This window comes from Muscardinus avellanarius, assembly GCF_963383645.1.
Source record: "Muscardinus avellanarius genome assembly, chromosome: 5".
In the NCBI taxonomy this organism is placed as follows: domain Eukaryota; kingdom Metazoa; phylum Chordata; class Mammalia; order Rodentia; family Gliridae; genus Muscardinus; species Muscardinus avellanarius.
In genome coordinates this window covers 50,488,506-50,515,643 of record NC_137790.1, presented here as the reverse complement: position 1 = coordinate 50,515,643, position 27,138 = coordinate 50,488,506, and the positions used below count along the sequence as shown (strand labels likewise).

The window sequence follows — 27,138 nt, the reverse complement described above, 5'->3', positions numbered from 1 at the left end:
TGTAGGATTCTTAAAGCAATAGCTGGCTTTCTCTAATAACAGAAAGCCCTGTTTCTCTGCTGGTGTCTAATATTTAGAAGTCAGTTAGCGACATTTAAAACACGTATTTTAGTTGAGGGATTCATGTCATAATAATGGATTTTCCTCCGTTTTTTTCCTCCTGTTTAAATCTATTTTCCAAAAAAATGATGATGATACAAATTTTTAAGAATGCGATATGGTGATATTCAAGAAATACTTGAGTATAGCTTACCATCTTACGAGTTTTTAAATTGTTTCCCTTTGTGTTTTGATGCAGTTGTGGAATCTATTACATATGTGTCTGAACCTCCTGAGACCACACTAGGTAAAGACATCAGCAGCAGCCCAACCCATGTGCTTTATGTCCTCACACCATCACCTGAGGACCTCCGGGTCTCTCTCATTGTGCATTCATGCTGCTCCATCCTTCCTTGTCACGTGGTTCATTTTGTTTCTAGGTGCCCTTCTATATAACCATTGTCCCAACATATCTCTTCTCTTCAGTTTTGTATTAAGACCTTGTACTCTTTCTCTGCTTACATTAGTCAAACTGTTGGAACTAAAGCACCTTTTCTTCCTAACATTGAACTTTCTTCTGACTATGCATTGTGTTGAATGTTTCAGGTAATACTTTCTTCATATGGTGGTCAGCTCATGTGTTCCTACCTGGTAACATTCTGCCCATTAATGCTCACCCCATCATATCCATTTATATCTTTGTGTCTTTTGTTCTCCACTATTTAAGTGAAATTCTATACTTCATAACTAGCCTATGCTGTAACATTTTTTATTGTTACCTGTTCCCATCATGGTTTCTATTGAATATATCTTTCTGGAAATGTTGAAGAGATGTTTACAGTAGTGGTAGTGTTTACTTAAAATGTATTCTGAAACCTGGTGCCTCTAAGCACTTTTTTGTGTGTGGTACTAGGGACATTCTTCCTCCAAGCTCCACCCCAGCCCTATTTTTATTCTTTATTTTGAAACAGAGTCTCACTAAGTTGCAGATGGCCTCACTAAGTAGCTGAGGCTGGCCATGAACCTGCAATCTTCCTGTCTCAGCCTCACCAGTACTAGGATTGTGGTGTGTGCCACCACACCCAGCTGTTATGCACTTTTGTGTATGTGTGTGTGGTATTGGGGATTGCATCCAGGGGCATTCTACCTTTGAGCTACACTCCCATCCCTATTTTTTTAGGCTCTCACTAAGTTGCAGAAAGCCTCACTAAGTTACTGAGGCTTTCTACGAATCTGCGATATCCTCCTGACTCAGCCTCTCAAGTACCAGGATTACAAGTGTGCGCCATCATGCCCGGCAACTAAGCACTTTTTAAAAAAATTAATTATGAAGTCAAGATGTTGTTTTGCCATAGATTTATAATTTCTTTATTTTCTAAAGTCTGCTTGTTACCATCCTGTCTGTGGTCTATAATTAGGGTGTGTCAAGCACTATAGTAACACCAGGTACTTTCCTTCGATTCCCATAGAAACGTCACCCCTGCCTTCCCAAACTATAATCCTACTCAGCCCAGATGAGCCCCAGACCAAACCCAGTAAATACACTGTTTTGTATTTCATGTATGAGGTGTTTGTAGAATGACAGTTTGGTCTCTTCTGGACATAAGAAGCCCTGACGTTATCACTCTGATTTTGGTTTTCAATTATAAGACCACCTATCTAATAGACCTCCTTCTCCATCTATTATCAGTAGTCTCTTAAACAGGAGTATGATGTGTATTCCTTAGCAAAATGCTGAAAAAAAGTTCTCAGCTACATTTCTGAGGAAGGACACATGTATTTTACTTTAAAATGTGTATAATATGTATGTATACATACCTATATATCCTGTTCTTAATTACTTAATCATCTTGACTAGTTTTATACCAACCATGTAGTTTTACATGACCAACTTTTGTGGTCATGTAGAAAGTTTTTAGGATTTTTTTTTGGGGGGGGAGTTATGGTACTAGGGATTAAAAACAGGCATTCTACCTCTTAGCTACACCCCTAGCCCTCCTTTTTTATTTGAAAACAGGGTCTCACTAAGTTGTTGAGGCTGGCCTGGAAACTGTAATCCCCCTCTCTCAATCTCCCAAGTACTGGGAGGTATAGACCACTATGCCTAACTGTATTTTAAGAAATCTAATTTGTATTGGAGATGAAGATAAGCCTCTAGAAACAGGTTTTGCCAGGCGTGATGGCGCACGCTTGTAATCCCCGTGCTTGGGAGGCTAAGACAGGAGAATTGCACAGGTTGGAAGCCAGCCTCAGCTGGCTTAAGAGACCCTGTTTCCAAATAAAATATAAAATAGGTCTGGAAGTGTAGCCTGGAGGTAGAAGACCCCTAGGTTCCATCCCAAGTACCACCAGAAAAGAAAGAAATAAAGAAAGAAACAGGTTTTCCCATATAATTTACATAAAGGAATATAGCTGGCCAGTCACCTGACACGATCGGGTCCTTTTTTTACCAACCCTGCAGTGTTTTGGTCACTTCTTTGCTAACATGTAAGAGAAACTAAAATCAAACTCTTAACTTAGGTGGATCATAAAGGTTTATTTGATTGTGGAGTTTCTTTCCCTCTTTCTTTCTTTCTTTCTTTCTTTCTTTCTTTCTTTTGTTCTTTCGTTCTTTCGTTCTTTCTTTCTTTTGTGAAACTTGGAGTTGAACCAGAGTCATTCTACCTCCAAGCTACAATCCCAGCCCTATTTTTTATTCTTGATTTTGAAACAAGATCTTACTAAGTTGTGGAGGGCCTCACTAAGTAGTTGAGGCTGAGTCTGGCTGTGAACCTGTGATCCTCCTGTCTCAGCTTCCCAAGTACTGGAATTCCAAGTGTGTGCCACCACACCCAGCTGATTGTGGAATTTTACATGAATGAAAAGAAATCACCAACATGAATAACTGAGGTGTCTCTTCTTCAAAGAAAAACTCTCCCAATTTCTGCAAGTTTCCATGGGTTGGTTATTTATAAATAAGACCAAACTTCTATTTTGCATGCCATATATTTTTAGATGGCTTTATTTCTGAAGTAGATGGGGTTATTAACTTTGTTCGTTATACTCTGAAACATCCTATTAGATGTTGCCTATAAACTTTGTAGTTTATTTCCACAATTTTTTGTCAACTGCATGAATAGAATCCGAATCATCCACACCTAACTTTTCCAAACTGTTCTTAGCAGCCTTAATAATGTATATTGTTGGAATATTTAAGTATGAACACTACTATCCATTTCTCCTTATTTTGCATCATTTTTCATGGACTTGCTTCATGACTTGACTTCCTTTCACACAGATTTTCAAATACTCTAGGGGAAGCAAAGAGCCCATCTGTTGGAACTTCAGCAAACAAGGAGGTTGAGAATCAGAAAGCCACAGAATCATAACAAACTCAAGTCATTGAACTTTAGCACTGGTAAAGTTCTCAAAAATCACGAGGTTTTTGATGGAGAACCTGAGTCCGTAGACCCAACGATGACCAAAGGGAGCTCTAAACCAAAATAGTTCCCCTTGTATCTAAGTGCTTATTTCTCTCCAGGCAAGAAGACCCCACTGAAACCACTGCCTACTTTGTGTATCCTGCTTTTGTGTGGGGAAGAAGCCTCTTCAGGCTCATTTAGAATCTCCTGGTGTCTACTCCCTCTTATTTTCAGCAAGCTGTTTTTAAGGTGTCTGAGAACTATATGATGTTGATGCCATTTTATTTTTTATCTTTCTTTGTTCCAAACACATTTTAGTTCAAATGAAGGTGGTGTCTCCCCAGACTGAAGCCTTGCATATATATAAGCCTTGCATATTCCTTTCCTTCATCAGGATATAATTTTAATTTTCTTGGAGAAGAAGCAATTGGATTTTATGCTAACTGTCCTAGAACTTCTTTAGGAGCTTCTCAGGAAAGGGATAACTCTCCATAGAAAGAAGTAACTTTGTTATTCAATTGTTCTTCCCCAATTTAACCAACAAAAATTATGTTTCATTTAATAAGATTTATTTCTTTCCATTAGGATTTGATGTTAAAATGTGTTCTACATTTGGAATATATAACATAGCAACTTTTTAATTTAGAAGATAACTTGCATATATTTATATTTAGATTATTCCAAAGAACTATAAAGTTTGTAATAAGAATTAACTCTTGTTGTTATAAAATTTATTTTTAACCTATTTACAAGGTATATGAAGTAGATATTTTTTAAATTCCAGAAGTTCCATTTTGCCAGCTGAATACCTTGGATCTTATTTAATGTGCCTTTTTGTTTTATTTTTCTATATAAAAGAATTCTCTTTCTCTCCTTTGCAGATTTTTAGGACCTTTAATTGCAGTCACTATGTATTTTGTATTTTGGTCTTTAGTCACTCGAAAAACATCTCTGAACTTCTACAGATTTAGGTACTTTGGTTCTTGAAAGACTCAAGAGCTCCAAATCCATGTCTCTCTTGTAGCTCCCAGGCAGACATCACGTGTTCCTCCAAAGCCAAAAACATCACCACGCCCAAGAATCCCACAAACACAACCAGGTAAATATGTATTTTATTTTTAGCTTGAAAAGTCTGAGGTTGGTGAGGTTATTTTTGTTGAATACCGCCAGGTGAGTTTTTAACCCTTATAAGTCTTCCTCTATAACCTCAAAAGTATTTATATTTATTGTACAAAAAGTACATCATTGGGAAAGCCTATTTCACAAAGTTTCCCCAGTATCATATTACTTTAGATGGGGACCGTCAAAAACAGCGTTTCTTAGAAAGAATAGCCTGCTTACTTTTCTTTCCAAACTTTGAGACTATGTTCCTAGCCCTTCACTGTCTCTGAGGTGCACCCACCCAATATACCAGGAAAAGAAACTTTACTACCACAAATGTTTCTGAAAAGGTAGCATTAAAATTATTCTCAAACCAGGTATTAATTCTGGACTCTCACCATGAGTATTTTATCCTAGAACAGAATCTCCTCTGACAGAGGGAAAAATCTACAGTTTTGCAAAGGATCTCTAATATTTGATTCTGAGAGAAATTTTACCTATCAGTTTTCTTTTCTTTAAAGGAAAAGCCTTAAACTAGTTAATGATTTTAAATCTGTCATATGGAGCCAGGTGTGGTGGCAGATGCTTGCAATCCCAGAATTTGGGAGAGTGAGATAGGAGGATTATGGTTCAAGGACAGCCTCAGCAACTACTTAGTGAGACCCTTTGCAACTCAGTGAGACCCTGTTTCAAAATAAAGAATAAAAATTAGGGCTAGGGCCGGGCATGGTGGTGCAGGCTTGTAACCCTGCACTTGGGAGGCAGAGACAGGAGGATCGCACAGGTTCAAAGTCAGCCTCAGCTACTTAGTGAAGCTCTCAGCAACTTAGTGAGACCCTGTTTCCAAATAAAATATAAAATATGTCTGGGAGTATAGCCCAGAGGTAGAAAGCCTCTGGGTTCCAGCCCCAGTTCCACCAAAATAAATAAATACATAAATAAATAAATAAATAAATAAATAAATAAATAAATGAAATAGGACTGGGGCTGTAGCTCAGAGGTAGAATGTCCCTGGGTTCCATCCCCAGTGCTGAAAAAAAAGTCTTATGTAGTGTATTTTTAATTCTTATTAATTACTAAAACTTTACCATGAAAACAATATACTCATAATATAATAATATAAATGAAAGAACCAAGGCAGCATCAACCAAAGAATAAGAAATTTTAAATGACTATAAATATATTTGAAACATTAACATTTGAAAAATATAAAATATTCTGGTAAAAACAATGAATGATTAGTTAATAAGTAGTAATTAATGAGTAGAGGAGAATTAGAAAATATACCAAAATATAAAAAATGTAATTTAATAGGAAACTAATATTTTTTAAAAATAAACATATTTTCAAATTATATGAGAAGCAGCTCTCGTTTTTTATTTGAGTATATCCTATAGAAGAAGAATAGAAAATAAAAATTGGAAATTTAAAAGGCTTGAGAACTTGATGAATATTCTGCTACAAACCAAAAAAATAAAAAATAAATGCCAGAAATTAGAACATTCCATCTGTAAATTCCTAGTTAGCAAAATATCTAGAGATCTTATAACCATCAAAATTATGGTTGCATCTAGTTTATGTAGGGGTAAGCAACATGAAAACTGGGATATATACAGATTCTTATATGCAGAATTTATTAAGATCCTTTAGAAGTGGAAGAAACTTTATAGTAGTATAATTTTCACATTATTTGGAAAATTTCCCTTTGGTTTTGCCAATTGCCCTTTGGTAGAACAGGTTTGATACTTTTATCTAAAATGAAAAGCAAATTAAAATCTGCCCTAGGAAACTGGATTATAGAAAGTCCCGGGTCTGGACCTAATGCCCATGCCTTGTATTCGGCTTTCAACTCTACTCTGGTGCTTAATAACCAGGTAACCTTAGGTACCAGCCTGAGTCTTGCCTCTGCCTCCTTCCCTTTAAAATATAGCTAATAATTTCTTTCTCTCAGAATTATGGTGTGACTCAAAGGGCATAATTCTTATAATAGCATTTTTGAAATTAGAAAAATGAACTATAAATAACTCAGGTATTTTTCTCTGGTATCACATTAGCACGTTGTTATTTTTAAAAAAAATAGCTGTGGAAAGAGAATTTAGTTTGCAAACATTTATTTTATTTGTGTGTGTGTGTGTGCACATATGTGTGCGCATGCCTATTAGAGGTTGAACCCAGAGAAATTCTACCTCTGAGCCACACCTCTTGCCCTATTTTATATTTTATTTTGAAACAGGATCTCACTAAGTTGCTGAGGACTCACTAAATTGTTGAGGCTGGCATCAAACCTGTGATCCTCCTGTCTCAGCCTCCCAAGTACTGGGGGTACAGGTTTATGCCACCATGCCGGGTTTGTGATCACATTTATCCTGAGACATACAGGGGAGGAGAATGAACCCGTCCACTCATTCCTTGCCCACTTACCTTTCTGCCAGTTGCCAGAGGTGACTTTATACTTGACCATGCTGTAGGATTCTACTCTGACTTCACTTACTTTATTTTTATAAGACCCAAGAGAAGTTTAAGAAATCAAGCAAACATATCCAGAAAGGAAGAGCACTCTTGCATTAATCTAATTGCCCTCTCTCCTCCAAAATGAAGAGCTAAGATATTCTTAATTCTATCCTGGTGTTTGTCAAAGTTTGTTGTTTCTCAGACTTCATTTTCCTGAAAGTACTTGAATTTTGAACAGATCTATTTCTAGCATTTACAATGTACTTTTAACTCTTGTGTCAACAGTACATGGCTTTGTCAGTGTTCACGCTGACTCCTTGTCATGATTTGTGGGTTCAGCATGATGGAGAGATGCTGAAACCAGATGACTCATGACCTGAGTTTTCTTTTTCAGTTCCTAAGGTGTCCGAGCGTGCTACCTCAAAACCAAAACCAAGCCTAGAAGCGCCATACACTACACCTGGTAAATGTTTTATTTTGTGCTCTTATCCAAAAGCTTTCTGTTGCCCCACTCAGCTTCCCTGGAACATGAGGAGTTGAGGACTAAAGGATCAATACTGCACTTCTGGTCAAATACCCTATTGTATCTTATGTGTTCAGGGTTCTGCTCATGTAATGAAGCTGTTATGACCATCAGAAGGTAGAGAACCATGCCACAGGTGGAATGTCTTTCCTAGAGCCTGCCAATTCTAGCTCCTCTATGCTCAGGTATTTTACCAACAAGAAGACAAAGTAGTTTGAGATTTTTTCCCCCACAAAATATGATAAAGTGGCATTTTTACTAATAGAAGCAATGAGGTTTGACCATTTACTTGGCTTATTAAAATTTACTATATCCGTATTGAGGTTTTATGTTTGTTTTTCCTATCTAATTCTAATTTACAGGTTTATAAAGCAATATCTTGGATTAAGGAAATTATTTCACAAGAACAGCCTTTGGGATCAGAGGTGTATTATTAGCTCAGGGGTAGAGCACATGCTTATATGCAAGGTATTAGGTTCAAGCTCCAGTGTCGCCCTTCAGAAAAGTTTTAGTTAGAAATCTATGATTTGCTTATCATCTGAGAAGGTCTTTTGTTTGTCTATGGGAAGAGAAATCTCATATTCGTGAATCTCCAGGGTGGAGACTGCAAGAATCCAGGTAATTCATGAGTCTTGCCATCTCTTCTGTTTACATGAAATCTTCAAGTGGCCTTAAGGAAACATTTAGTTGAGCAATTCTCAGAGGAGATGGAAGGCACAGGTAATACCTGGAAAGGGGCCACCAAAAGGGCAGGAGACCTGGCCACTTTCAGGCTGGTTCCAGGATACAAGCTGAAATAAGGAAATGGAAAATCTTTAGGTAAAAAAGATGCACAGTCCAGGTGGTCAGGGTGGTGCACACTTGTAATCCCAGCATTTGAGAGGCTGAGACAGGAGGATCGTAGTTTGGGGACAACCCCATCTACTTAGTGAGGCCCTTTGCAACTCAGACCCTGTTTCAAAATAAAGAATAATAAAAAATTAGGGCTGGGGGTGTAGCTCGGAGGTAGAATGCCCCTGGGTTCCATCCCCAGAACCCCCCCCTCGAAAAAAAAGATGTACAGTCTAGATACACTACTTTTCTAAGAGAAGCAGTCTGTTGCCAGAGAATGCCTTGTAGCTGACTTTGTATTGCATAATCTTTTTAGATGTAATGTGTGCTAATTTTTCCATCTAACACTTGCAAAGCTTTCATACACAGTGATTTATATTGGTTCATGCTAGACATTATCCACTTTTAATTGCCTTCTGTTAGTTGAATTTTCTTTAAAGTTGTATGCTTCGTTCAGAAAAGACAGTTAATATAATTGATTGGTCAGTTAATGTAAGTGGTAAATTGGTTAATTAATTCTATAATATAATAATGGTTAATATATTTATAAGGCAATCACACTGCCTTCTCAAAGTAATTACCAATATAAGTTATATCAATGAGTTTCCCCCATCATGGAAGACTTAGGTTTTAGGGCTCATGCTCTTGCTTAATTCAGTATACAGATGAATGCCACGAAAGGAAGTAGCAAAAAATAACTTGCATTTCTAGCCAGGTGTGGTGGCGCATGCTTGTAATCCCCGCGCTTGGGAGGCGGAGACAGGAGGATCGCGCAGGTTCAAAGCCAGCTGTGCTGGCTTAGACCTTGTTTTTCAAAAATCAAAAATAGGTCTGGGAGTGTAGAAGGGCTTCCACGAACCCCAGTACCACCAAAAAAAAAAAATTAATAACTTGCATTTCTTAGAGCTACAGTGAGTCAAGTAGGAGAATGATTCATATCACTTTTCTAAAAATATTTCTGTTCCTTTCCTTTCCACTGATTTTACCTGCACTAGAAAGTCTGCTAAAACAGACAAAAGTTCATTAAATCATTGCTTCATGGTTTAAAAAAGTGCCAATTTTAGCAGCTGAAATCCACATTACCCTAGTCTAAATTTCTCAATAAACTAAAGCAGCAGCAAGTAATGTATTTACAGGATGATAGATTTATTAGTAACACATCTCTTCTCAGCTTTTTCTCTTAATCCCAACTCTTTTTTGTATAGTCTAATACTGTCATCAATTAGAGTATTTATAAACTACAGGCCACTTTTTATGTTTATGACTTTTGCAGAGCCAATCAAAATGCCTTCTTCTTCAACACATTGATAAATATTTGGTTTTATTTACACTTGGAACATCTTCATATGTCTCCATATTATTTCCCTGAAATACTACACCGCGAAAGTGAAATGTTCACTATCATAGTGGATTTTTTAACTTTATGAACCACTACACACACACACACACACACACACACACACACACGGGTTTTTTTTTTTTTTGGTGGTACTGGGGATGGAACCCTTCTATCTCCAGGCTACACTCCCAGACCTATTTGATATTTTATTTGGAAATAGGGTCTCTTAAGCCAGCGCGGCTGGCTTCGAACCTGCAGGATCCTCCTGTCTCCGCCTCCCAAGCGCTGGGATTACAAGCATGGGCCACCACTCCCGGCTCACACACATGCTTTTAATGTTACATTGTAACCTCACATCATAATGTAGTTCAAAGTGATAGGGACACAGGGGCACACCGCATTTGGTAAGCTTCCCTCACCCCCTGCTCCCTCCCTTTCTCCATACTGATAACTTCACATATGTACATAACATCAATGGAAGTGTTTCCTTCATTAATTCTCCCTTCCCCGTACCACCACCCTCTTACATACCTCCTCCATCACTCCAATGGGGTTTCTCCTCCATTATCTAAAATTTGCTATTTTCAAGAGAAAATCTAAAATTTTCTAATTCTCCTGGATGTTGCCTTTCAGCTCATAGAAATTCTTAGTCAAGTTTATATTCAGTGTACCAAATTCCACAATTGTAATTCAGCTGGTGCTGAGTGGCCCAGACTAGGAACAGATGTGGCATGCAAGTTAAATTACCCCAAAAACAATAAAAAAGAGGATGTCTGTTTTATGTAATGTTTCTGTGCTAATAATAAAACGGTGCTTGGCTGCCTCAGGATTCAGACGTTTTCTCCATCTTCTTTCTGAGGTAGAGCTCTAGCCTGAACGCTGTTCTTTTCCAGCATCATATGAGACTCAAAAAAATTGCTCTGCCTGCCAAGAGACATTAGTATTTTTTAAATCTTCAGTCTAGTAGGAAAGCCTTTGAGCAAGAGAGTAGATTGAGGAGAGCTTCCTTGTAGGGAAACTGAGTCAAAGAAGTGATTTACCTGCATTTGGAGGGAGACTTCAGCAGAAAGATCTGATTTGAGTAATAAGCAAATCGTCCTGGTGTTTTCCCCAATGAGAAATAAAGTCTCAAGTTCTCAACTTATTTTATTTGTGAAAATAGAATGTAAGCATTAAAAATATGCTGGGCATCAGGGGCTGATATAAGTAGATCTGTTGCTTGGCTGACATATTTGCATTTATATTCTCAGATGTTGATCATTATGGCACCTAACATACTGAAAGCCACCCAGAAAGGCAAAAATGGAGGTGGCGAGTGTCTTTTAGTATTTACTCTACAGCAAGCGCTATTATAAACCTTCCAGGTGATATCTTCTGGTGACTGGCCAATTCTTTTAGTCTTATTTTCTCCTCACAAAAATAGTTAATGCTATTTAGAAAGAAATTTGTGCTCTTCTTAGAGATTCAAGAATATCTTGCTGTATTCCTCAATATGTAGGCCATTGTGCACTTTAAGATAATGCATTTATTATTATTATTGGTGGAAATTTAGCATGCTTGTCAAGTAGCAGCTAACCACTTCAGGTGAAAGCTAACTATGGATTTGGAAAACCATCTGAGGGAGACCCACTTTCCCAAGTTTAATTGCATTAGCTGTTTACTCTTCTCCTGCTGCTCTTCCTCCTCCTCTTCTTTCCTCCTCCTCCTCTTTCTCCTCTTCTTCATAAGCTTATTAATGAACTTCAACCACCTCTGTTTCTATTTAACACCACCACCACAGTCTTCTTTACACAGAGGCAGTTTGGGAGACTGGCCATCTCCTCAGCTTTGGTCTTTAACCAGCTTGAAAATATTCCTGCTTCCGGGGAGTGGGTTATGTTCACTCCAGTGTGACATTTAGAGTACAAAACGTTTTATAATCCTTTTCTTCCAGTTCCAAGAGACGTGCTGTTCCCCCTTAAGGCAGACCCCGAGGTTTCTCAGAGTGAACCTGGTAAATGCGTTATTTTATTATCCTTTACTAGGATAAGAAAGTGTAATTTTCAAAATATATTCTTGTAGCCAGGTATGGTGATGCACATTTGTAAACCCAATACTTGGGAGACTGAGACAGGAGGATCAGAAGTTTGCAGCCAGCCTCAGCAACTTAATGAAGCCCTCTGCAACTTAGTGAGACCCTGTTTCAAAAAATAAAATAGGTCTGTGGATATAACTCAGAGGTAGAATGCTCCTGCATTAAATTTCCAGGACCACAAAAATTATATATATAATATATATACACACATATATATATGTACACATATATAATTTGTGGTAAATATTTTTTCATGACCATGATATAGAAGAAATTCAGAGAAAATTGTGGATACTATATATGTATTTTTTCAGAGAAAATGTAATCAAATAATCAAACTTAAGGTTTCCCCCTGGTTAAATGAAAGAGCAGTATATAGTAAGTTTATTTTCCCTGTAAGTATTTTCTTTGAATAGAAAATAATACTAAAATCATAAAACATAATTATTAATGGAATTAAATGTTATATCCTTTCAAAATATAAGTGTAGCTACATTATGGCTGTGGGTATACTGTTAAGTAAGAATTGGGTGCTTCCTGAAAGTTTTTCCTCAAAATGATAGTGAACACAATCTAAATGTACACCATTTTCAATATATTCCACTTATAAAAATAAAAATAAAAATTTAAAAAAATTTTTTAAAATGATAGTGAATGAGATCTTTAAGTCCTTAAAGTTCTCTGAGTCCTTAAAGATCTTTAAGTCCTTAAAGTTTAGTATGTAGAATTTTCTCATGACTATTATGGTTCTTAGAAAATGTTCAAATGGTTACATGGATTCATCTAGAAAGTAAAGAAACTCTTGACTTTACAGTAATTCATATAGTAATCAGAGAGAATTAAAATATTATTTGGAGTAATTCTTTAAATATGTTTCTTTGGTCTGCTTTTGGCCTAGTTCTGCAACCGGTTACCTTTAAAATTGAGCCTCCAAAGACAACAATAGGTAATGGTTTTCCCATATTATCCACTGCTAATTGTTTTCTTTGCTACCATCAAGATTGCGAGCCTTTCTCAAATGATCATAATCGAAACATCATATCTTCTTAGTCGGTGTCATCATTTCATTCCCATTGTGATTACTTTTTCCAAAAGGGAAAGGCCGTGGTTACACTGTGATGAAGGTTTTACTCTGAAGACCAGCTTAAGATGACTCCCTTTAAATGCATCCTCATCTACCTCATTTGTCTTCATCTACCTCATTTATCTTACTGATGTCCATTTAGTTAACAGTTCCTGCTGGTGTAGTGGTCCTCAGCTGTAATGTTACCACACTACATGTGACACATGTGAAAGAAGTATTACATTTGAAAGATACTACAATAAATTATTAGTAGTATTGGTCAAAATGCTGGAAATAGCTGGTGGTTTACTTATAAAACCAAAGAAGTCTCAAAGCAACTGCTCCAATAATTTTGTAATCAGTGCTCTCTTAGAAAAAAACTAGAGAGACAGAACTAAAGCTAACACACCAGGACAGTGCCTTTACCCATACTCCATCCTAACGAGATCTCCTCATGCGATGGCTAAAGCATTAAGTATTGTTTATTATGTGTCCAGGTGGAAAAGCAGCTGAGAACCATTATTCTATTCCATATCCATACTTCTGGAAGTTCTGTGCACTTTGTTTTCTTCTTCATTACTTACCTGACATTTTTTTCCCTTTTCTGTTTCAAATTAAGGAATTTCATGTAATATCATTCTGGTTTGGTGCTGGTTTTGAATTAAAAGTTTATAACCTTGGTGCTTTTTTTTGCAGCTCCTTTAGAGACAAGAGGCATTCCTTTTATACCTATAATTTCGCCAAGTCCTAGTCAAGAGGATCTACAAACCACCCTGGGTAAATTTTGTTTTTACATTTCAGTCTGATGAGAGACTTACCTTTCTGGAATGGTCCTTTTTAAGTAGCCATAGTACAGTATGCTTATGGGTAGCTTCCGAACAATAGAAGGGCTCATTTTACCATTATAGAGAAAATACCTGCTTTACTTGTTACTATTACATTAACTGTGTATTTATCTTTCTATTATTTATGCTGATTTCAACATAAAATTAAAAGTTTCCGTGATCAATAAAATTTCAAATATAGTCAGTCTTTTGTATGCACAGATTCAAGAAACATTGAGTCAAAAATATTTTTTAAAAATGATTTCTATACTGAACACGTGTGGACCTTATTATTCCCTAAACAACATATCAACTCTTTCTATAGCATTTACATTATTTTAATTACTACAGACTGTCTAAAGATTTCAAACATATGAACGAATGTACATAGGTTATGTAAATGCAATGCTATATAGAGGATTTGAGCAGGGCTCCTGCAATTTCCAGGATGTCTTATTCTAAGAAAAAAAAAATGATTGTAGATCAGTGCTGTGCTTTTTTGGTTGCCTTTTCCGAATTTTAAATTGCATAAATTTGGCATCTAATGCTAACTGAGCCTAAGCTGGGCGCTAAGCACAATGTTAAGTGATAGTTTCCCCCCGCCCAAAAAAAAAAAAAAGAAAAAGAAAACTATTGTAAATATGAGTCCTTACTCTAGGGAGTTCACCCTCTCATATGAAGTTGAGATTCAGTGACAATACTACCTCCTCTGTGCCACCGAATGCACTGCACATATTTAACATTTCATCCATATAACTCTGTGAGATAATTTCCATTACTTGCTTCATTTTACACTTTATAAAATCAAGGCATAGCACTTTAAAAATCTGACTGTGGTGGGCATATTGGCACATACCTGTCATCCTAGTACTTGGGAAGCTGAGACAGGAGGATCATAGGTTCGTGGCCAGCTTCAGCAACTTAGTGAGGCCCTCCTGAAACTTAGTGAGACATTTCAAAATACAAAATGAGATATGGCTGAGAATGTATCTCAAGGGTAGGATGCCTCTAAGTTCAATCCCTATTACACCAAATAAATTTTAATTAAAAAAAATCTGGTCACTGTCATTAATTTAAAAAATCTGGCCACAGTCACATAGCTAGTGTCAAAGCCTGAAAACTATGTAATGACTAGAGCACCTAGAAAAATACTTATTTTTATTTGGTATAAATACACATTTTCTTACATGATTTTTTCCCAACTCACCTAAATAATTTGTAGAGTAGAGGAGACAGGAAGAAGATAAATATATAAACAGTTAAGAGACTTTCATACATAAGCCACATCTAAGAATAACCCCATTTGGGTCTTAAGGCAATGATCCTGCACTAAAAGCTTTTAGAAATACTTATAATAGTTATTAAAATAATAACATAACACAGTAAATATAATAAGTGAATTATTAAAATATATCGAACTGAATTAGGATTGTAGGTCATACTTTAAAATATAATTTACTCTATCATTGCGTTGAGTAAAAAGAAACAAAGCATGTGCTTGCTTGTTTCTCTAAGCTTTGTGTCATACTCACAGTGATAACTAAGACAAGGCATCTTGCTGTGTTTTTCCCCAGAAGAAATAGACCACTCCACCCATGAGCTCTTCACAACTAAGATTCCAAGAACGACCGAATGGGCGAGGACAACTCAGGGTAATACTACTTCACCACTACAGAAAGTAACTTTCTTATTTGCTTTTCATCAAGGATAAAATTTCAGAAGGTATTTTCTCACCACAGTGATTTACTTGACTTTTTTCTGTTTTAAAGGCGAAGGACTCCAGCCAAATTTGAATATTTATCTATCTATCGAATGCAGGAGGCATATTCTTTATTTGGAGCTTTGCTTTTGAACATATCATTTCCAGCTTGATGCTGGTGACTAATAATGGAAACTCTCGTTGTTCTTCCTTGCCCAGCCTCTGTGTACTTCATTTTCCACGTGATAAATAACAAGGAAACTCCATCACGTTCTCCTTCCCACTCACTACCTTTACGCTTCCCTCCCTCCCTCCCTCCTCTCTCTTCTTTCTTCCTCTCACCCGTGTCCTTCACTTAAGGAAACCCATTGATATTGTGCCCTGAGAAAAGAAACTAGTGAAAAGAAAAATCTTTCATTTTTAAATGATGACAATATCTAAACATCTAAGGAGTTCTCAGTGATTTCCTACTTTGGGGGAAATTAACTCACCCAAGAAGATCTGTCTTCGCTCACAGAAGTCTTTTCCTTTTTTTTTTTTTATCATTTTTTAGCTCATTTAGTTTTAATAATTATGGATTTTCATTTCCAGTACTTTAATGTTGTTGTTTTAATGATCCTTTTTTGCTCATGTCTATTAAGTGATAGAGAGTCAAAAGTAAAACATAAAAACAGAAAAAGCTTTTTAAGGAGTTGGAAGACAAATAAGTTTATTTTACCTCTTATTAATTCCAACTTCGGCGGGGAAGTTGCTGTATGAAATTTGAAACAACAAGATAAGGTAGCAACAATAAAATAAATTTAATTTCAGTGAGCAATAGTTATTTTAAACAAATATGACTAAGAAAGACTGTGAATGGTACAGAAAAGTGTCTTTAAATTCTCTAAATCTTTTCTTGTTTGTTTGGTTTAACTTTTAAATAAGTATATAATTTTTATTTCTTTGTTTATTGAATTCTGTGTACTAATATACACAGAAATCAGATGCATATCCTGACAACAACCCTGGCACATCCACATTACAAACTGTGACCACTAACAACAGATGGTCAATTGTATTATATTCATACCAGACGCTGATTTTTGTGATTTTATGTGTTTTCGAAGATCTTTCTAAAGTCACACTTAATAGGAGAAGTACCATTTTCATTATCAAGCTTTTTACAGCACAATATGTAAATATTTACAATAAGCAGAATAAACACATGTACTTGGTCTATGTGGCCAAATTAAAAAATAGTTCAATTTTCAAAGCTTTGTGGATTTTAGAACCAAGGATCTACTCTTTTCTTCTTTTGCTTTTTTCCCAGAAAATTATTTCCTCAAAGATTTTATTTATTTTAATTACATTGTTCTTTTTAAAAATTTAAATTGGTGCATTGTAGTCATACATCTTAATGGAGTACAAGATGGTAGAGGCGTACATGCACACATCACTCATTTAGTTCTTCCCCAATTCCCACTCCAGGTCCTCCCCCTCCCTCCTTCTCATGTTTGGCTTAGTGATTGACTTTGATATGTTTGTGAATCATTAGGGAATTTTCTTCACTTTAATGGGAATGTTAATATCATCATTCCAAATATGTATGAAATTTTATCAAATTCCTTCTGAAATATTTTATTAGATGTTTCATTCATGACCTTATATTATTATATGAATTGTGTTAGCACATTTATTTTTTAATTTTATATGTATATTTTATTGGTGCATTGTAGTCTCACATCATAATGTAGATCATGTTGACAATGGCATATGTTCACACAGTACTTGGTGCCCTAACCCATCTCATTTCCTTTTTTCCCAATACAGAGTGTCCAGCTTAACAATGTTATATTACATATATACACATAGTCACATATAGCATTTCCATTAATGAACCTCAGCCTTCTTTTTCCTTTACCCTTCTTCTCCGGCTTCACTGAGATTTCTCCTCCATTATTTTGAGTCCCTCTGGTATCCCAAATACTCCAATCCAGCTATACTACTCCTTGGTATCTTTCCAAAGGGGTTGAAGCCAGAGAACTCTAGTAACATATGTAAAACCACACAATGTATAGCAGCACAATTCATAATAACCAAAATATGGAACCAACCTAGGTCTCCATCAAGAGATGAATGGATTGCAAAATTATGGGAAGAACACACTATGGAATTCTACTCAGCAAGAGAGAAGAACAAAATTATGTCATACGTAAAAAGATGGAAAGACCTGGAGAAAATTATGTTAAATGAGATTATCCAAACACAGAAAGTGAAGGGACATGTTTTCTCTAATATGCTTGAGCATTAACACATTTACATAGAGTATTATACTTTAATTTTTATCATGCATTGAGGTTTCTTAGTCTGAGGCTTAGCTATACTATCTTTAGATCCATGTTTTTCTGAGTTTGTGCCAAAATTTTTAGAGTAAGCTCACCAGGGATCCATTTGTATGAAGTAACAAAGAAGAACTAGGGAAGAAGCCATCTTCAGGAAAGAGAGAAGTACCCACAGCCTGGCCCACCCAACAGCCCTTTTAGGGAACAGAAGGCCAGCTTTGATAAAGACACCTGCCTTGCTGTGACCACGCTGGTAGGCCTGTGTCTGTGCACTCAGCAGAAGTGGCCAATCAGCTGTTTTGTTTTGCTTTAATGTCAGCCACTAGGAATGCAAGGCCACATGTACCAATTGAGAGACGTGCTGTGGAGAAGACACTCTCCCTTTTGATCTTCGCATACCCACCTGTTAGCCATTGGCCCATGGCTGTGGTCTCCACGCCCTCAGCAGTGGTGCTCCTGGGACCCACAGCAGGAGTCCACTAAGAACCTACAACACCAACCTACAACACCTTTTCTCTATGGCAGCCTTGCTAGTGTGTCTTTTGAGATAGTTTCCCTGTAGGTTGCTGCAACTCATGCCTCTTTCCCTCCCACTTCTAATCTCAATCCACTGGGGCAATACACTTACCTAGAGAGATTGTGGAAAATTCTGGTTATTTTACTTTCAGCCCTTGATGTGTCCCCAACACAGGGAGAATTATCACCTTTTTCCTTAAGCCCTGTAACTTGGAAGAACATGGGTCCTTCAAGGTGTTTATCCTGTAGTCATTGTGTATTTATTTTTGATGTTGTCTTTATGCAACATTTCAATACTTTTTAAAAACAGATGGTTGTAAAGCCATTTAAATATGAAGCCATCTATCTTTTAAAATTATTTTATTGTTGTTTACCCAAAACACCATGGCAATGTTTATATAGTTATGTTGTCACAAAGTTTGCTGTCATTTTTTAAGTTTAAAATTGAAACCCTAATTTTTTCAAGGCCATGTGGTATTGTGTGATGAGTTACTCACAGTCTAAACTTTTTATTTTAGTTATTAAAAGTTCTTTCTAGATTTAAGTGGAGAATAGAAAAACTAGAACAAAAGCTGTGGTCCCATGGCTTTGAAATACTAGTGCTGATTATTTTTGTGCTCTTCTCTGATCTCTTTCCTTTCCAAAATTTAAAAATGTATATATTTTCTAGAATGAGATAAATAAGAACCATGATCCTTATATTTTCTTTAAGGAAAAGCAATATAACATTAAAAGGTATTTACAGTAGTAAAAGACTCCTGGATTCCATTCCCAGTAACACACACACACACACACACACACACACACACACACACACTCTGAAATTGGTTAAATTGACCGGCAATTCTACCACTCTTATTGAGATCATCATCAAGCATTTTCGGGTATGTGGGAATGAACTTTTTATAACATCAGTATCCTTAGTTATTGAGAAGGCCCATGCCAAGCCTCCAAAGGACTTCAGTATACTTTTGCTGTTGTTGGCCAGCAGTAAGGCAAAATCCTCCTCATCACAGTCTTTACATTGGAAGCTTGTAAATGAGCTACATTATAACCTATTTTGCAGGTGTATTTTTTTAAGCTTAGTAGGCAAGGCACTGCTGATTTATGGTTATATAAATTCTCAAGATGTGAACAAAATCATCAAAATGATGTAACCTATGAACATAGTTTACAAGAAACATTTTTTCCAGTCTTAGCTAAAGCATTACCAAGAAAGTTGGTGGCAGGAGGCAGCACGTGGTTATGGTTGGGTGTGGGGGACAGAAAAAGGCAGTGGCAAGATGGATACAGTCCAGGATGGATGCACAATTTAAAACCTTAGGAAGGGAATATATTTTAGTATTTTCTTCCAAGCTTGCCTGCTTATAGCAGTCATCCATTTATTCATTCAGCAAGGCTTTATTAGGGATCCCTCAGGATAACAAGAGAAGAGACCAAGGAGGCAGTGTGTTGGTCTCGGAGCTCCTCTGCATTCACCCTCCTTGATCTCTTCCCTGGATGGGTGGGACACCAGACGCCATCTTCTCTTGTTCCTTCATAAAGCGATGCAGATGACACTAACTTGTTCAATCATTCAGAGTTCACAGGCAAAGGCAATTTGATAGGGACAACATGTTCCCACTCCTTTTTTTCTCACCTATAAAAAATTTCTCTTTTTACCTTTAAGGTTGCTTACTTTCTTTTTGAAAAATAATGTTCCATAGTGACTCCTTGTAGACAGTCATGCATGGATGAGTGTGTGGATGGGTGGATGGATGGCTAATAACACTTATCATGTTAAGCAGCAATTGAGTAAAATAAATGCTCTTGAGAACCATGGCCTAAGTGATGACTAATCCTAACCACACATTGCAAACGACCTTTCTCATTCTGTGTACATCTTTGATTTGCAGTCCTGAATATTTTCACTCGTTTCACATTCCTTTAGCATGAAGTCTGTAATGCATAATTGGAGAGTTGAGAACATTCTTTCTGTTTCCATGCAAAATATACAAGTTGTTCATCCCTATGGTGATAAACCTCTATTCAGAGACGAATAGAGATTTATCAGGTTTTGGAGATATTAAAGTAAAATTTTTCTTCTATTTCAGCACCACATAGATTGTACACTACACCTGTGAGGCCCAGAATACCTGGCAAACCGCACTTCAGACCCGGTAAATTGTTTGTTTGTTTTTTTTTTCTTTCTCTGGTGACCTAAAGAATCAATCATCTGTAGGCTGGAGAAGGTAGAAAGTATATTGAAACAGCCAAATTCATCCAAGGTGTGGCAGGGGATACTTATCTTTAAATTTGCAATCAAGGGCATGCAGAAATTCTAATCTTTGTGACCATTCACATCCATGGATGTGATAGAGCTTTAAGGTTTCTCATAGATGTTTGGATTCAGAAACCATTATGGAACTTTACTGATGTAAAATATTTTAAATGGTATTTGTGCATAAATCACACCTTCAATTTTCCATGACAGTCTCAAATTTAATTCTCCCTTCAGAAACAGTGGTCAGCTGAGTGTGGTGGCACATACCTGTAATCGCAGTACCTAGGAGACTAAGACAAGAGGATCACAGGTTTGAAGCCAGCCTCAGAAAATTAGTGAGACCTTGTTTCAAAAATAAAAAAATAAAATAAGTCTGGGGTATATCTCAGAAGTAGAACACCTCCGAGTTTAATCCCTAGTACCACCAAAAAAGTCTTTATCAGTATAAAAGAATGATTTTATTAATTCCTTCAAAGTATAAAAATTTATAGGTTATAAATTATTAAAATAAAGTTACGTTTATATATTAGGGGATACTTTAAGCTTGCTAAATTCTCCACAGGTCCTAGGATCTTATTCCATGGAGCTGAGGGAAAAGTTAACTTGGAGTGGCTGATGTGGTCCATTTAAATTGTTCCTATCCTAAAGCACAAGTTGGACCAAAGATGGTGTTTTCTGTCATTTTTCACTGTGGGGGTCTTTGCAAGTTCTAGATAATGAAACCTTCTTACAAAGAAATGATCTTGGTGAATGTATCTCCAGGCACATGAAAAAAAGAAAAACATGTTATGTTTTTTGGTGTATAAGGAACCCCTATATTTTGGTTGTACTCCTCCAATTAGGCACAGAAATCTTTTTAAAAATGTATTTCCATGTGGCTTCTGTGTCAAAATAGCCTTGGAGAGCTTAATGTGTGACTGATTAAACATTCTACAAAATAAAAAAACAGTAACAATGATGGTTGACTATAGTCAAGTGCTTGCCTGTGTGGTGCAGTCGAGAAAACAGGGATGCTGAGAGGGACCAGAAAGGGAACTCAGAGGCAACCCAGTCCGGCCTCAGAGCTTGCTCACATGAGGACAGTGCCCTTAGGGTTCTTCATTAAAGCATCTTTTTAATGGGTTATGATCTAGATGACCTCTTCAAGTTTTGATAGTAATATGGCTTTCTATACAGCACAAAAAACAGTTCAGTGGTCTCATCATAATTGAGTGTCCAATCGTGGATGGGTACAAAGACTATTATAAATGAAACATCTGTACCTTGAGACTCCTACAGAAGGACCACCAATTTGCAGGTTATGAATTGAGGGCTTAACAATAAATACACATTATGTTTTGGTTTTTCATTAGACCTGTGTAATCCTGATCTTTCTTTTTTTAACTGGTGCATTGCAGACATACATCTTATTGGAGTACAAGATGGTAGAGGGATTCATGCATACATCATTCATTTAGCCCTTCTGCAATTTCCACCCCATTTCTTCTCCCCTTCCCTCCTTCTCATATTTGGCTGAGTGATTGACTTTGAAATGTTTATGAATGTACATCAGGAATTTCCGTCTTACCCCCTCACATCACCCTCAGTTGGGTCACTGTATTTGCTCATCTGTGGTTTCTCCTTCTTCATCTAGACTTCTTTCTATAACTCTTTTTCTCCCTAGCTTCCACATAGTAGGGAGAGTATCCAATTTCTTACGTTTTCTGACTGAATAATCTCACTTAGTATAATATTCTCTAGTTCCCTCCATTTCTCTTTAAATTACATAACTGTGCTTTTCTTTATGACTGAGTAAAATTCCTTTGTGTACATATCTCATAGTTTTGTAATTCATTCATCTCTTGATGGACATCTTGGCTGGTTCCATAGTTTGGCAATTTGAGTTGTGTAGCTATGAACATAGATGTGCATGCATTAGTTTGGTGGTTTGGTTTCCATTCTTTCTGGTAGATACCCAGAAGTGGTATTGCTGACATGGTAGGCTCATTCCCATTCTTCTGAGGATCCTCCATACTGTTTTCCAAAGTGGTTGAACTAATTTGCAATCCCACCAACAATGTATTAGAGTTCCCACTTCTCCACATCCTCACCAGCATTTGTTATTGTTTTCTTTGAATAATTGCCACTCTATTTGGAGTTAGGTGAAATCTCAGGATAGGTTTGATTTGCCTCTCTCTGATTGCTAATAATGTTGAACATTTTTATATACTTATTGGCCATTTGAATTTTGTTTGTGAAGTGTCTATTTAGTTCTTTTTTTAGTGTATCTAGTACTTATACCTGAAGAAATGTAAATATTTGCCACTTAGAATTATAAAGTCCTTTGCCAGTTGGTTTTCATCAAATACTAAAGTAACCACTTCAATATAAATTCAAGTCTCCATTTGCAAGTTCAAGTTTATGATTTTAATACCAGAATGTATTTTTATACTCTGAGAAATATTTTTTATTGCCTAGCTAAATAACTTCCAGTTATTTGACATGTTTCGTTTCCCTTGGCTTACAGACATTTATTAAAAACAAATATCTAAGTTATTTATTTTATTTCCCACTTTATTATAGCTCTGAACAGGACAACTACAAGACCTGGTAGACCCAGACCCAGACCCAGTGGGATGCCTAAAGGAACTGGAGTGGGAACAGGTAATAATCGCAAATTTATTTTCTTTTAATTCTGTTAAGGCTATAAATGATATTCTTTTATTTTTGTAATTTTGTTGAATCTCCCCTTAATTTCATTTTTAATCAATTGTAGAAATTTTTTGTAAAACTGGATTTGAAAGGTAGAAATCATTCCAAAATCAAAACTTCAAATGTTTCTAAAAATACTAAAGATGAATTTTTCATTTTTCTAACCTCAGTCTGTTAACTTAGCTACCAAATACAATCTCACTTCATACAAGGAATCCTGATTAAACATTTTTCATGAATTATTAAATGAAAATGGTAACAATCACTGTTTTCCCAAGAGTCTTCCATTTCCACCAAAAATATGTTGTACCTGTTGTGAATTATGTTGTTTATCAGTTTGGATCCTCTGTCAAGCAAGGGCTTGCAGATCCCCTGCAGGGAGTGAGGTCAGCAGAGCACCTAGCACTCATCTCCTTCAGGCAGGTCAATCTTGCTGGGAGATCCTTGATTGGAGATCTGGGCAATATACCTCTGTTTCTACCACAATACTGCATAAAAACCAAGTGGCTTGAACCCAGGAATGAAAGATTGGTTCAACCTCAAATTAATATGAGTCAGTAACAGAATAAAGGAGAACAATCATATGATCACCTAAATGAATACAAAAAAAATAAAACCCACTAGAAAAAGTTTAAAATTCATTCATAATGAAAACTCGGGAAATTAGGAACAAAAACATGTTTCTTCAAACTGATAAAGGGCATCTATGAAAAGCCTAACACCATAGTTATAGTTAATGAATGGCATTCTCCTAAGATTGAAAAATACAACAAGGATTCCTACTTTCACCACTTCTATTAAAAATTCTGGTGGAGTGTTTAAAGGCAGCTTAAAAAGGCAGGAAAAAGAGCAAATAGCTTTAAAGTGATTATCTATAAAGTGATTATATACATAGCATATTATTATTATTGTTGTTATTATTATTATTACTATTATTATTATTATTTTGGTGGTACTGAGGATGGAACCCAGGGACCTTCTACCTCTGGGCTACACTCCCAGACCTATTTTATATTTTATTTGGAAACAGGTTCTCTTAAACCAACTGAGGCTGGCTTCGAACCTGTAAGATACTCTTGTCTCAGCCTCCCAAGTGTGGGGATTACAAGCATGTGCCACCACACCCGGCTTACATAGCATATTATAAAGAAAAATTTATCTACTTTCAGGTATTTGCTAGGGAATAATGTTTTAAGAAATTGGTGATTAAAAAATGTTTTAAAACCTATTCTTTTTGCCAGTACCACCAAGAAAAAAACTATCATTTCCAATTTATAGACTTACTATTGTCTACTTTCTTTTGAGTGTGCTAGTTTTTATCTGCCTTATTTACAGAAATGCAGCAGTTTGCATTAGTTTATTTCCTTCTCTGATTAAATTCTACTATATCATACACACTCACTTCTAGCCTCTATTAATTCTCATTGAGAGAATGTTTTTGCATCAATTGAGTCCATATTTAATATTGACATCTTGCCCAGAATATTTATCTTTATTATCTGTCTCACATACACTTTCCTATGGTTGTTTTTAACTGAAGTTTTCAACTCGGGTACTTTATTTAAAAAGTTAGTTGTTAGCCAGGTGTGGTGGCCCATGCTTGTTATCCCAGCATTTGGGAGGCTGAGATGGGAGGATCGCAGTTCAAAGACAGCCTCAGCTACTACTTAGTGAGGCCCTTTGCAACTCAGTGAGATCGTGTTTCAAAATAAACAATAAAAAATAGGGCTTGAGGTGTAGCTTGCAGGTAGAATGCCTCTGGGTTCCATCCCCAGCAGCGCAAAAAAATAAAATAAAATAATAAAAGTAAAAAGTTAGTTGTTAAGGAACAATTTAGGATCTATCAAACATATTTTTCATGGCCTTAGGCTACACTACCTAAGTTTGTATTATCCTGGAAGGCGAGAGGGAGAGAGAGGGGTGGGGAAGAAATGGGGAGAAGAGAGAAGAGAGAAGAGGGAGAGGAGAGAGAGAGAGAGAGAGATTTGACTCCTCAAGACTATAGATATTTGACTGTTGGAGTCTCTATAAAAAAAAAACCTTTCAATGATTCTATTAACCCTAGGAATCTTTTAACCTATCTTTGTGTATCTCATATCCACATGTGCAGACTTTCCTTTATGTCGAGGTTAGAAAAGCCTTCAGAAATTGCTTTTAGATGGCTCACTTTTCCAGCACTCTGCTTTTTCAAAGTCTTTAGAGATATATCTCAATTTAGAAGATACTTCACATACACTAAAATCTTTTAAGCTGAGTAGTTTTAACAGAGATAGTATAGCTTATAGAGATAAAATATTTACTGCCTGATCCTTCGCAGAAAAAGTTTGCTGATTCCTGTCCTAGACACTCCCTGACTTTCCCCCTGAAGATAGAAGCTGTTGAGCTTTGACCAGCATTTATTGAAGGCCCATTATGTGCCAGACAAAGTATAATTCTGAAACCATCTTAGCACATGTGATTTAGCAGATACTGTTAAATGCCTGAACCCCACACTCTTTTCTCTACATCTTAATGAGGAAACCACATTTTACTGCCCCTGCACGGCATGTGCTTCACAAGAATCCAGACTTCTTGGGATGGGAAATGTGTTTTTCTGATCTGTGACTAAGTCCTCCAGGATGCTGGCTCATCACCCCTGAAATTTTAGCCAGGTGCAAAGATTTGGGGACAAGTTATCCACAAATACCACCCCTTTTGAGCCATAGAAAGAAAAGTAAAAAAGAAAGAAAATAGAATCACTAATACATTTGAAAATTGATTCTCAGTTTACTCTGTTTGTTTATAGTTTTTGTTACTATGGTTTAAAATGCCTAAAGTGTGACTTCATTTTGGACCAAAAAAAAATTAATTGCTAAGTGGTGAACTATGTCAATCCAAAGATATTTGGAGCACTCTCATATGGCAGTTGGGGGCTCATGCTGAGGCTTGTCCTGGTGTTTCCAGAGCTGACTCTGCCCTTTAGATGCATTGATTAATTCTGCCTGAGGGAAAAGAATTCAGGTCACAGCCTGAGCAGACAATCTGGTTGGGTTCCAATTCCTGAAGATCCATTTTCTGTGGCATCTCTCTTACTGGATTCTTAATTTCTCTTCCCACTGCCTCTCTGCTGCCTTCAGCCATCATCTGCTTTCCTCTGACTCAGGGCAGCAGAAGTTCACTGTTCTACCCAGGCCTGGAGCTCAGACTCCTGTCCCCTGCTCTTCCCACAGAGCCCCAAGGCTGCCCTTTTGCAGGCCCTTTCCTTTGCTTCTACCCATCCCCCATGGGTGGAGAATGTCCAGTCAGCAGTGGATAGGCTCTTGATCTGGATACTTGCATCTGAGGATTATAGCAGTAAGATGCCTCTTTTCTCATCTATACAGAAAGTGACAGAAAAGTCTAGTTCTTTTCCATTTCTCTTATTCTCCCTCCCTTCTTGCCTCTTTTCCCTTTCATTCTTCCCTCTTCCTTCCTTCCTATTTTCTAGTGCTCGGGATCAACCCCAGGGCCTCACACATGCCAGGCAAATAGATTACCACTGAGCTACATTCCAGCCCATGCTCTCTCTTGATTAGAAATGAGTTTAGGCCAGGCATGGTGGCGCATGCTTGTAATCCTCGCACTTGGGAGGCAAAGTCAGGAGGATGGCGCAGGTTCGAAGCCAGTGGCTTAAGAGACCCTGTTTCCAGTAAAAATATAAAATAGGTCTGGGAGTGTAGCCTGGAGGTAGAAGGGTTTCCAGGAACCCCAGTACCACAAAAAAAGAGAGAGAAAAGAAAGAAAGAAAGAAAGAAAGAAAGAAAGAAAGAAAGAAAGAAAGAAAGGAAGGAAGGAAGGAAAGCTGAGTGTGATGGCACACACTTGTAATCCCAGCATTCGGGAGGCTGAGCCCGGAGGATCACAGTTATGGACAGACTCAGCAACTTAGTGAGGCCCTTTGCAATTCAGTGTGACCCTGTTTCAAAATAAAGAATAAAAAAAATAGGGCTGGGAGTAGAGCTTGGAGGTAGAATACCCCTGGGT

General features: G+C 36.8%; 1 protein-coding gene across 1 annotated transcript in view; it reads left to right on the top strand.

The window, feature by feature from the left end:
- Positions 1-27,138, top strand: part of ABI3BP (ABI family member 3 binding protein) — a gene marked incomplete at both ends in the record, with an annotated part of 263,992 nt that overhangs the window by 199,453 nt on the left and 37,401 nt on the right. Inside the window, 7 exons of the mRNA XM_080696503.1 lie at positions 4,465-4,539; positions 7,387-7,455; positions 11,619-11,678; positions 13,519-13,599; positions 15,221-15,298; positions 20,276-20,341; positions 23,008-23,088. Of these exons, the coding sequence (XP_080552629.1) occupies positions 4,465-4,539; positions 7,387-7,455; positions 11,619-11,678; positions 13,519-13,599; positions 15,221-15,298; positions 20,276-20,341; positions 23,008-23,088 (510 nt within the window). The remainder of the gene's footprint in view (positions 1-4,464; positions 4,540-7,386; positions 7,456-11,618; positions 11,679-13,518; positions 13,600-15,220; positions 15,299-20,275; positions 20,342-23,007; positions 23,089-27,138) is intronic.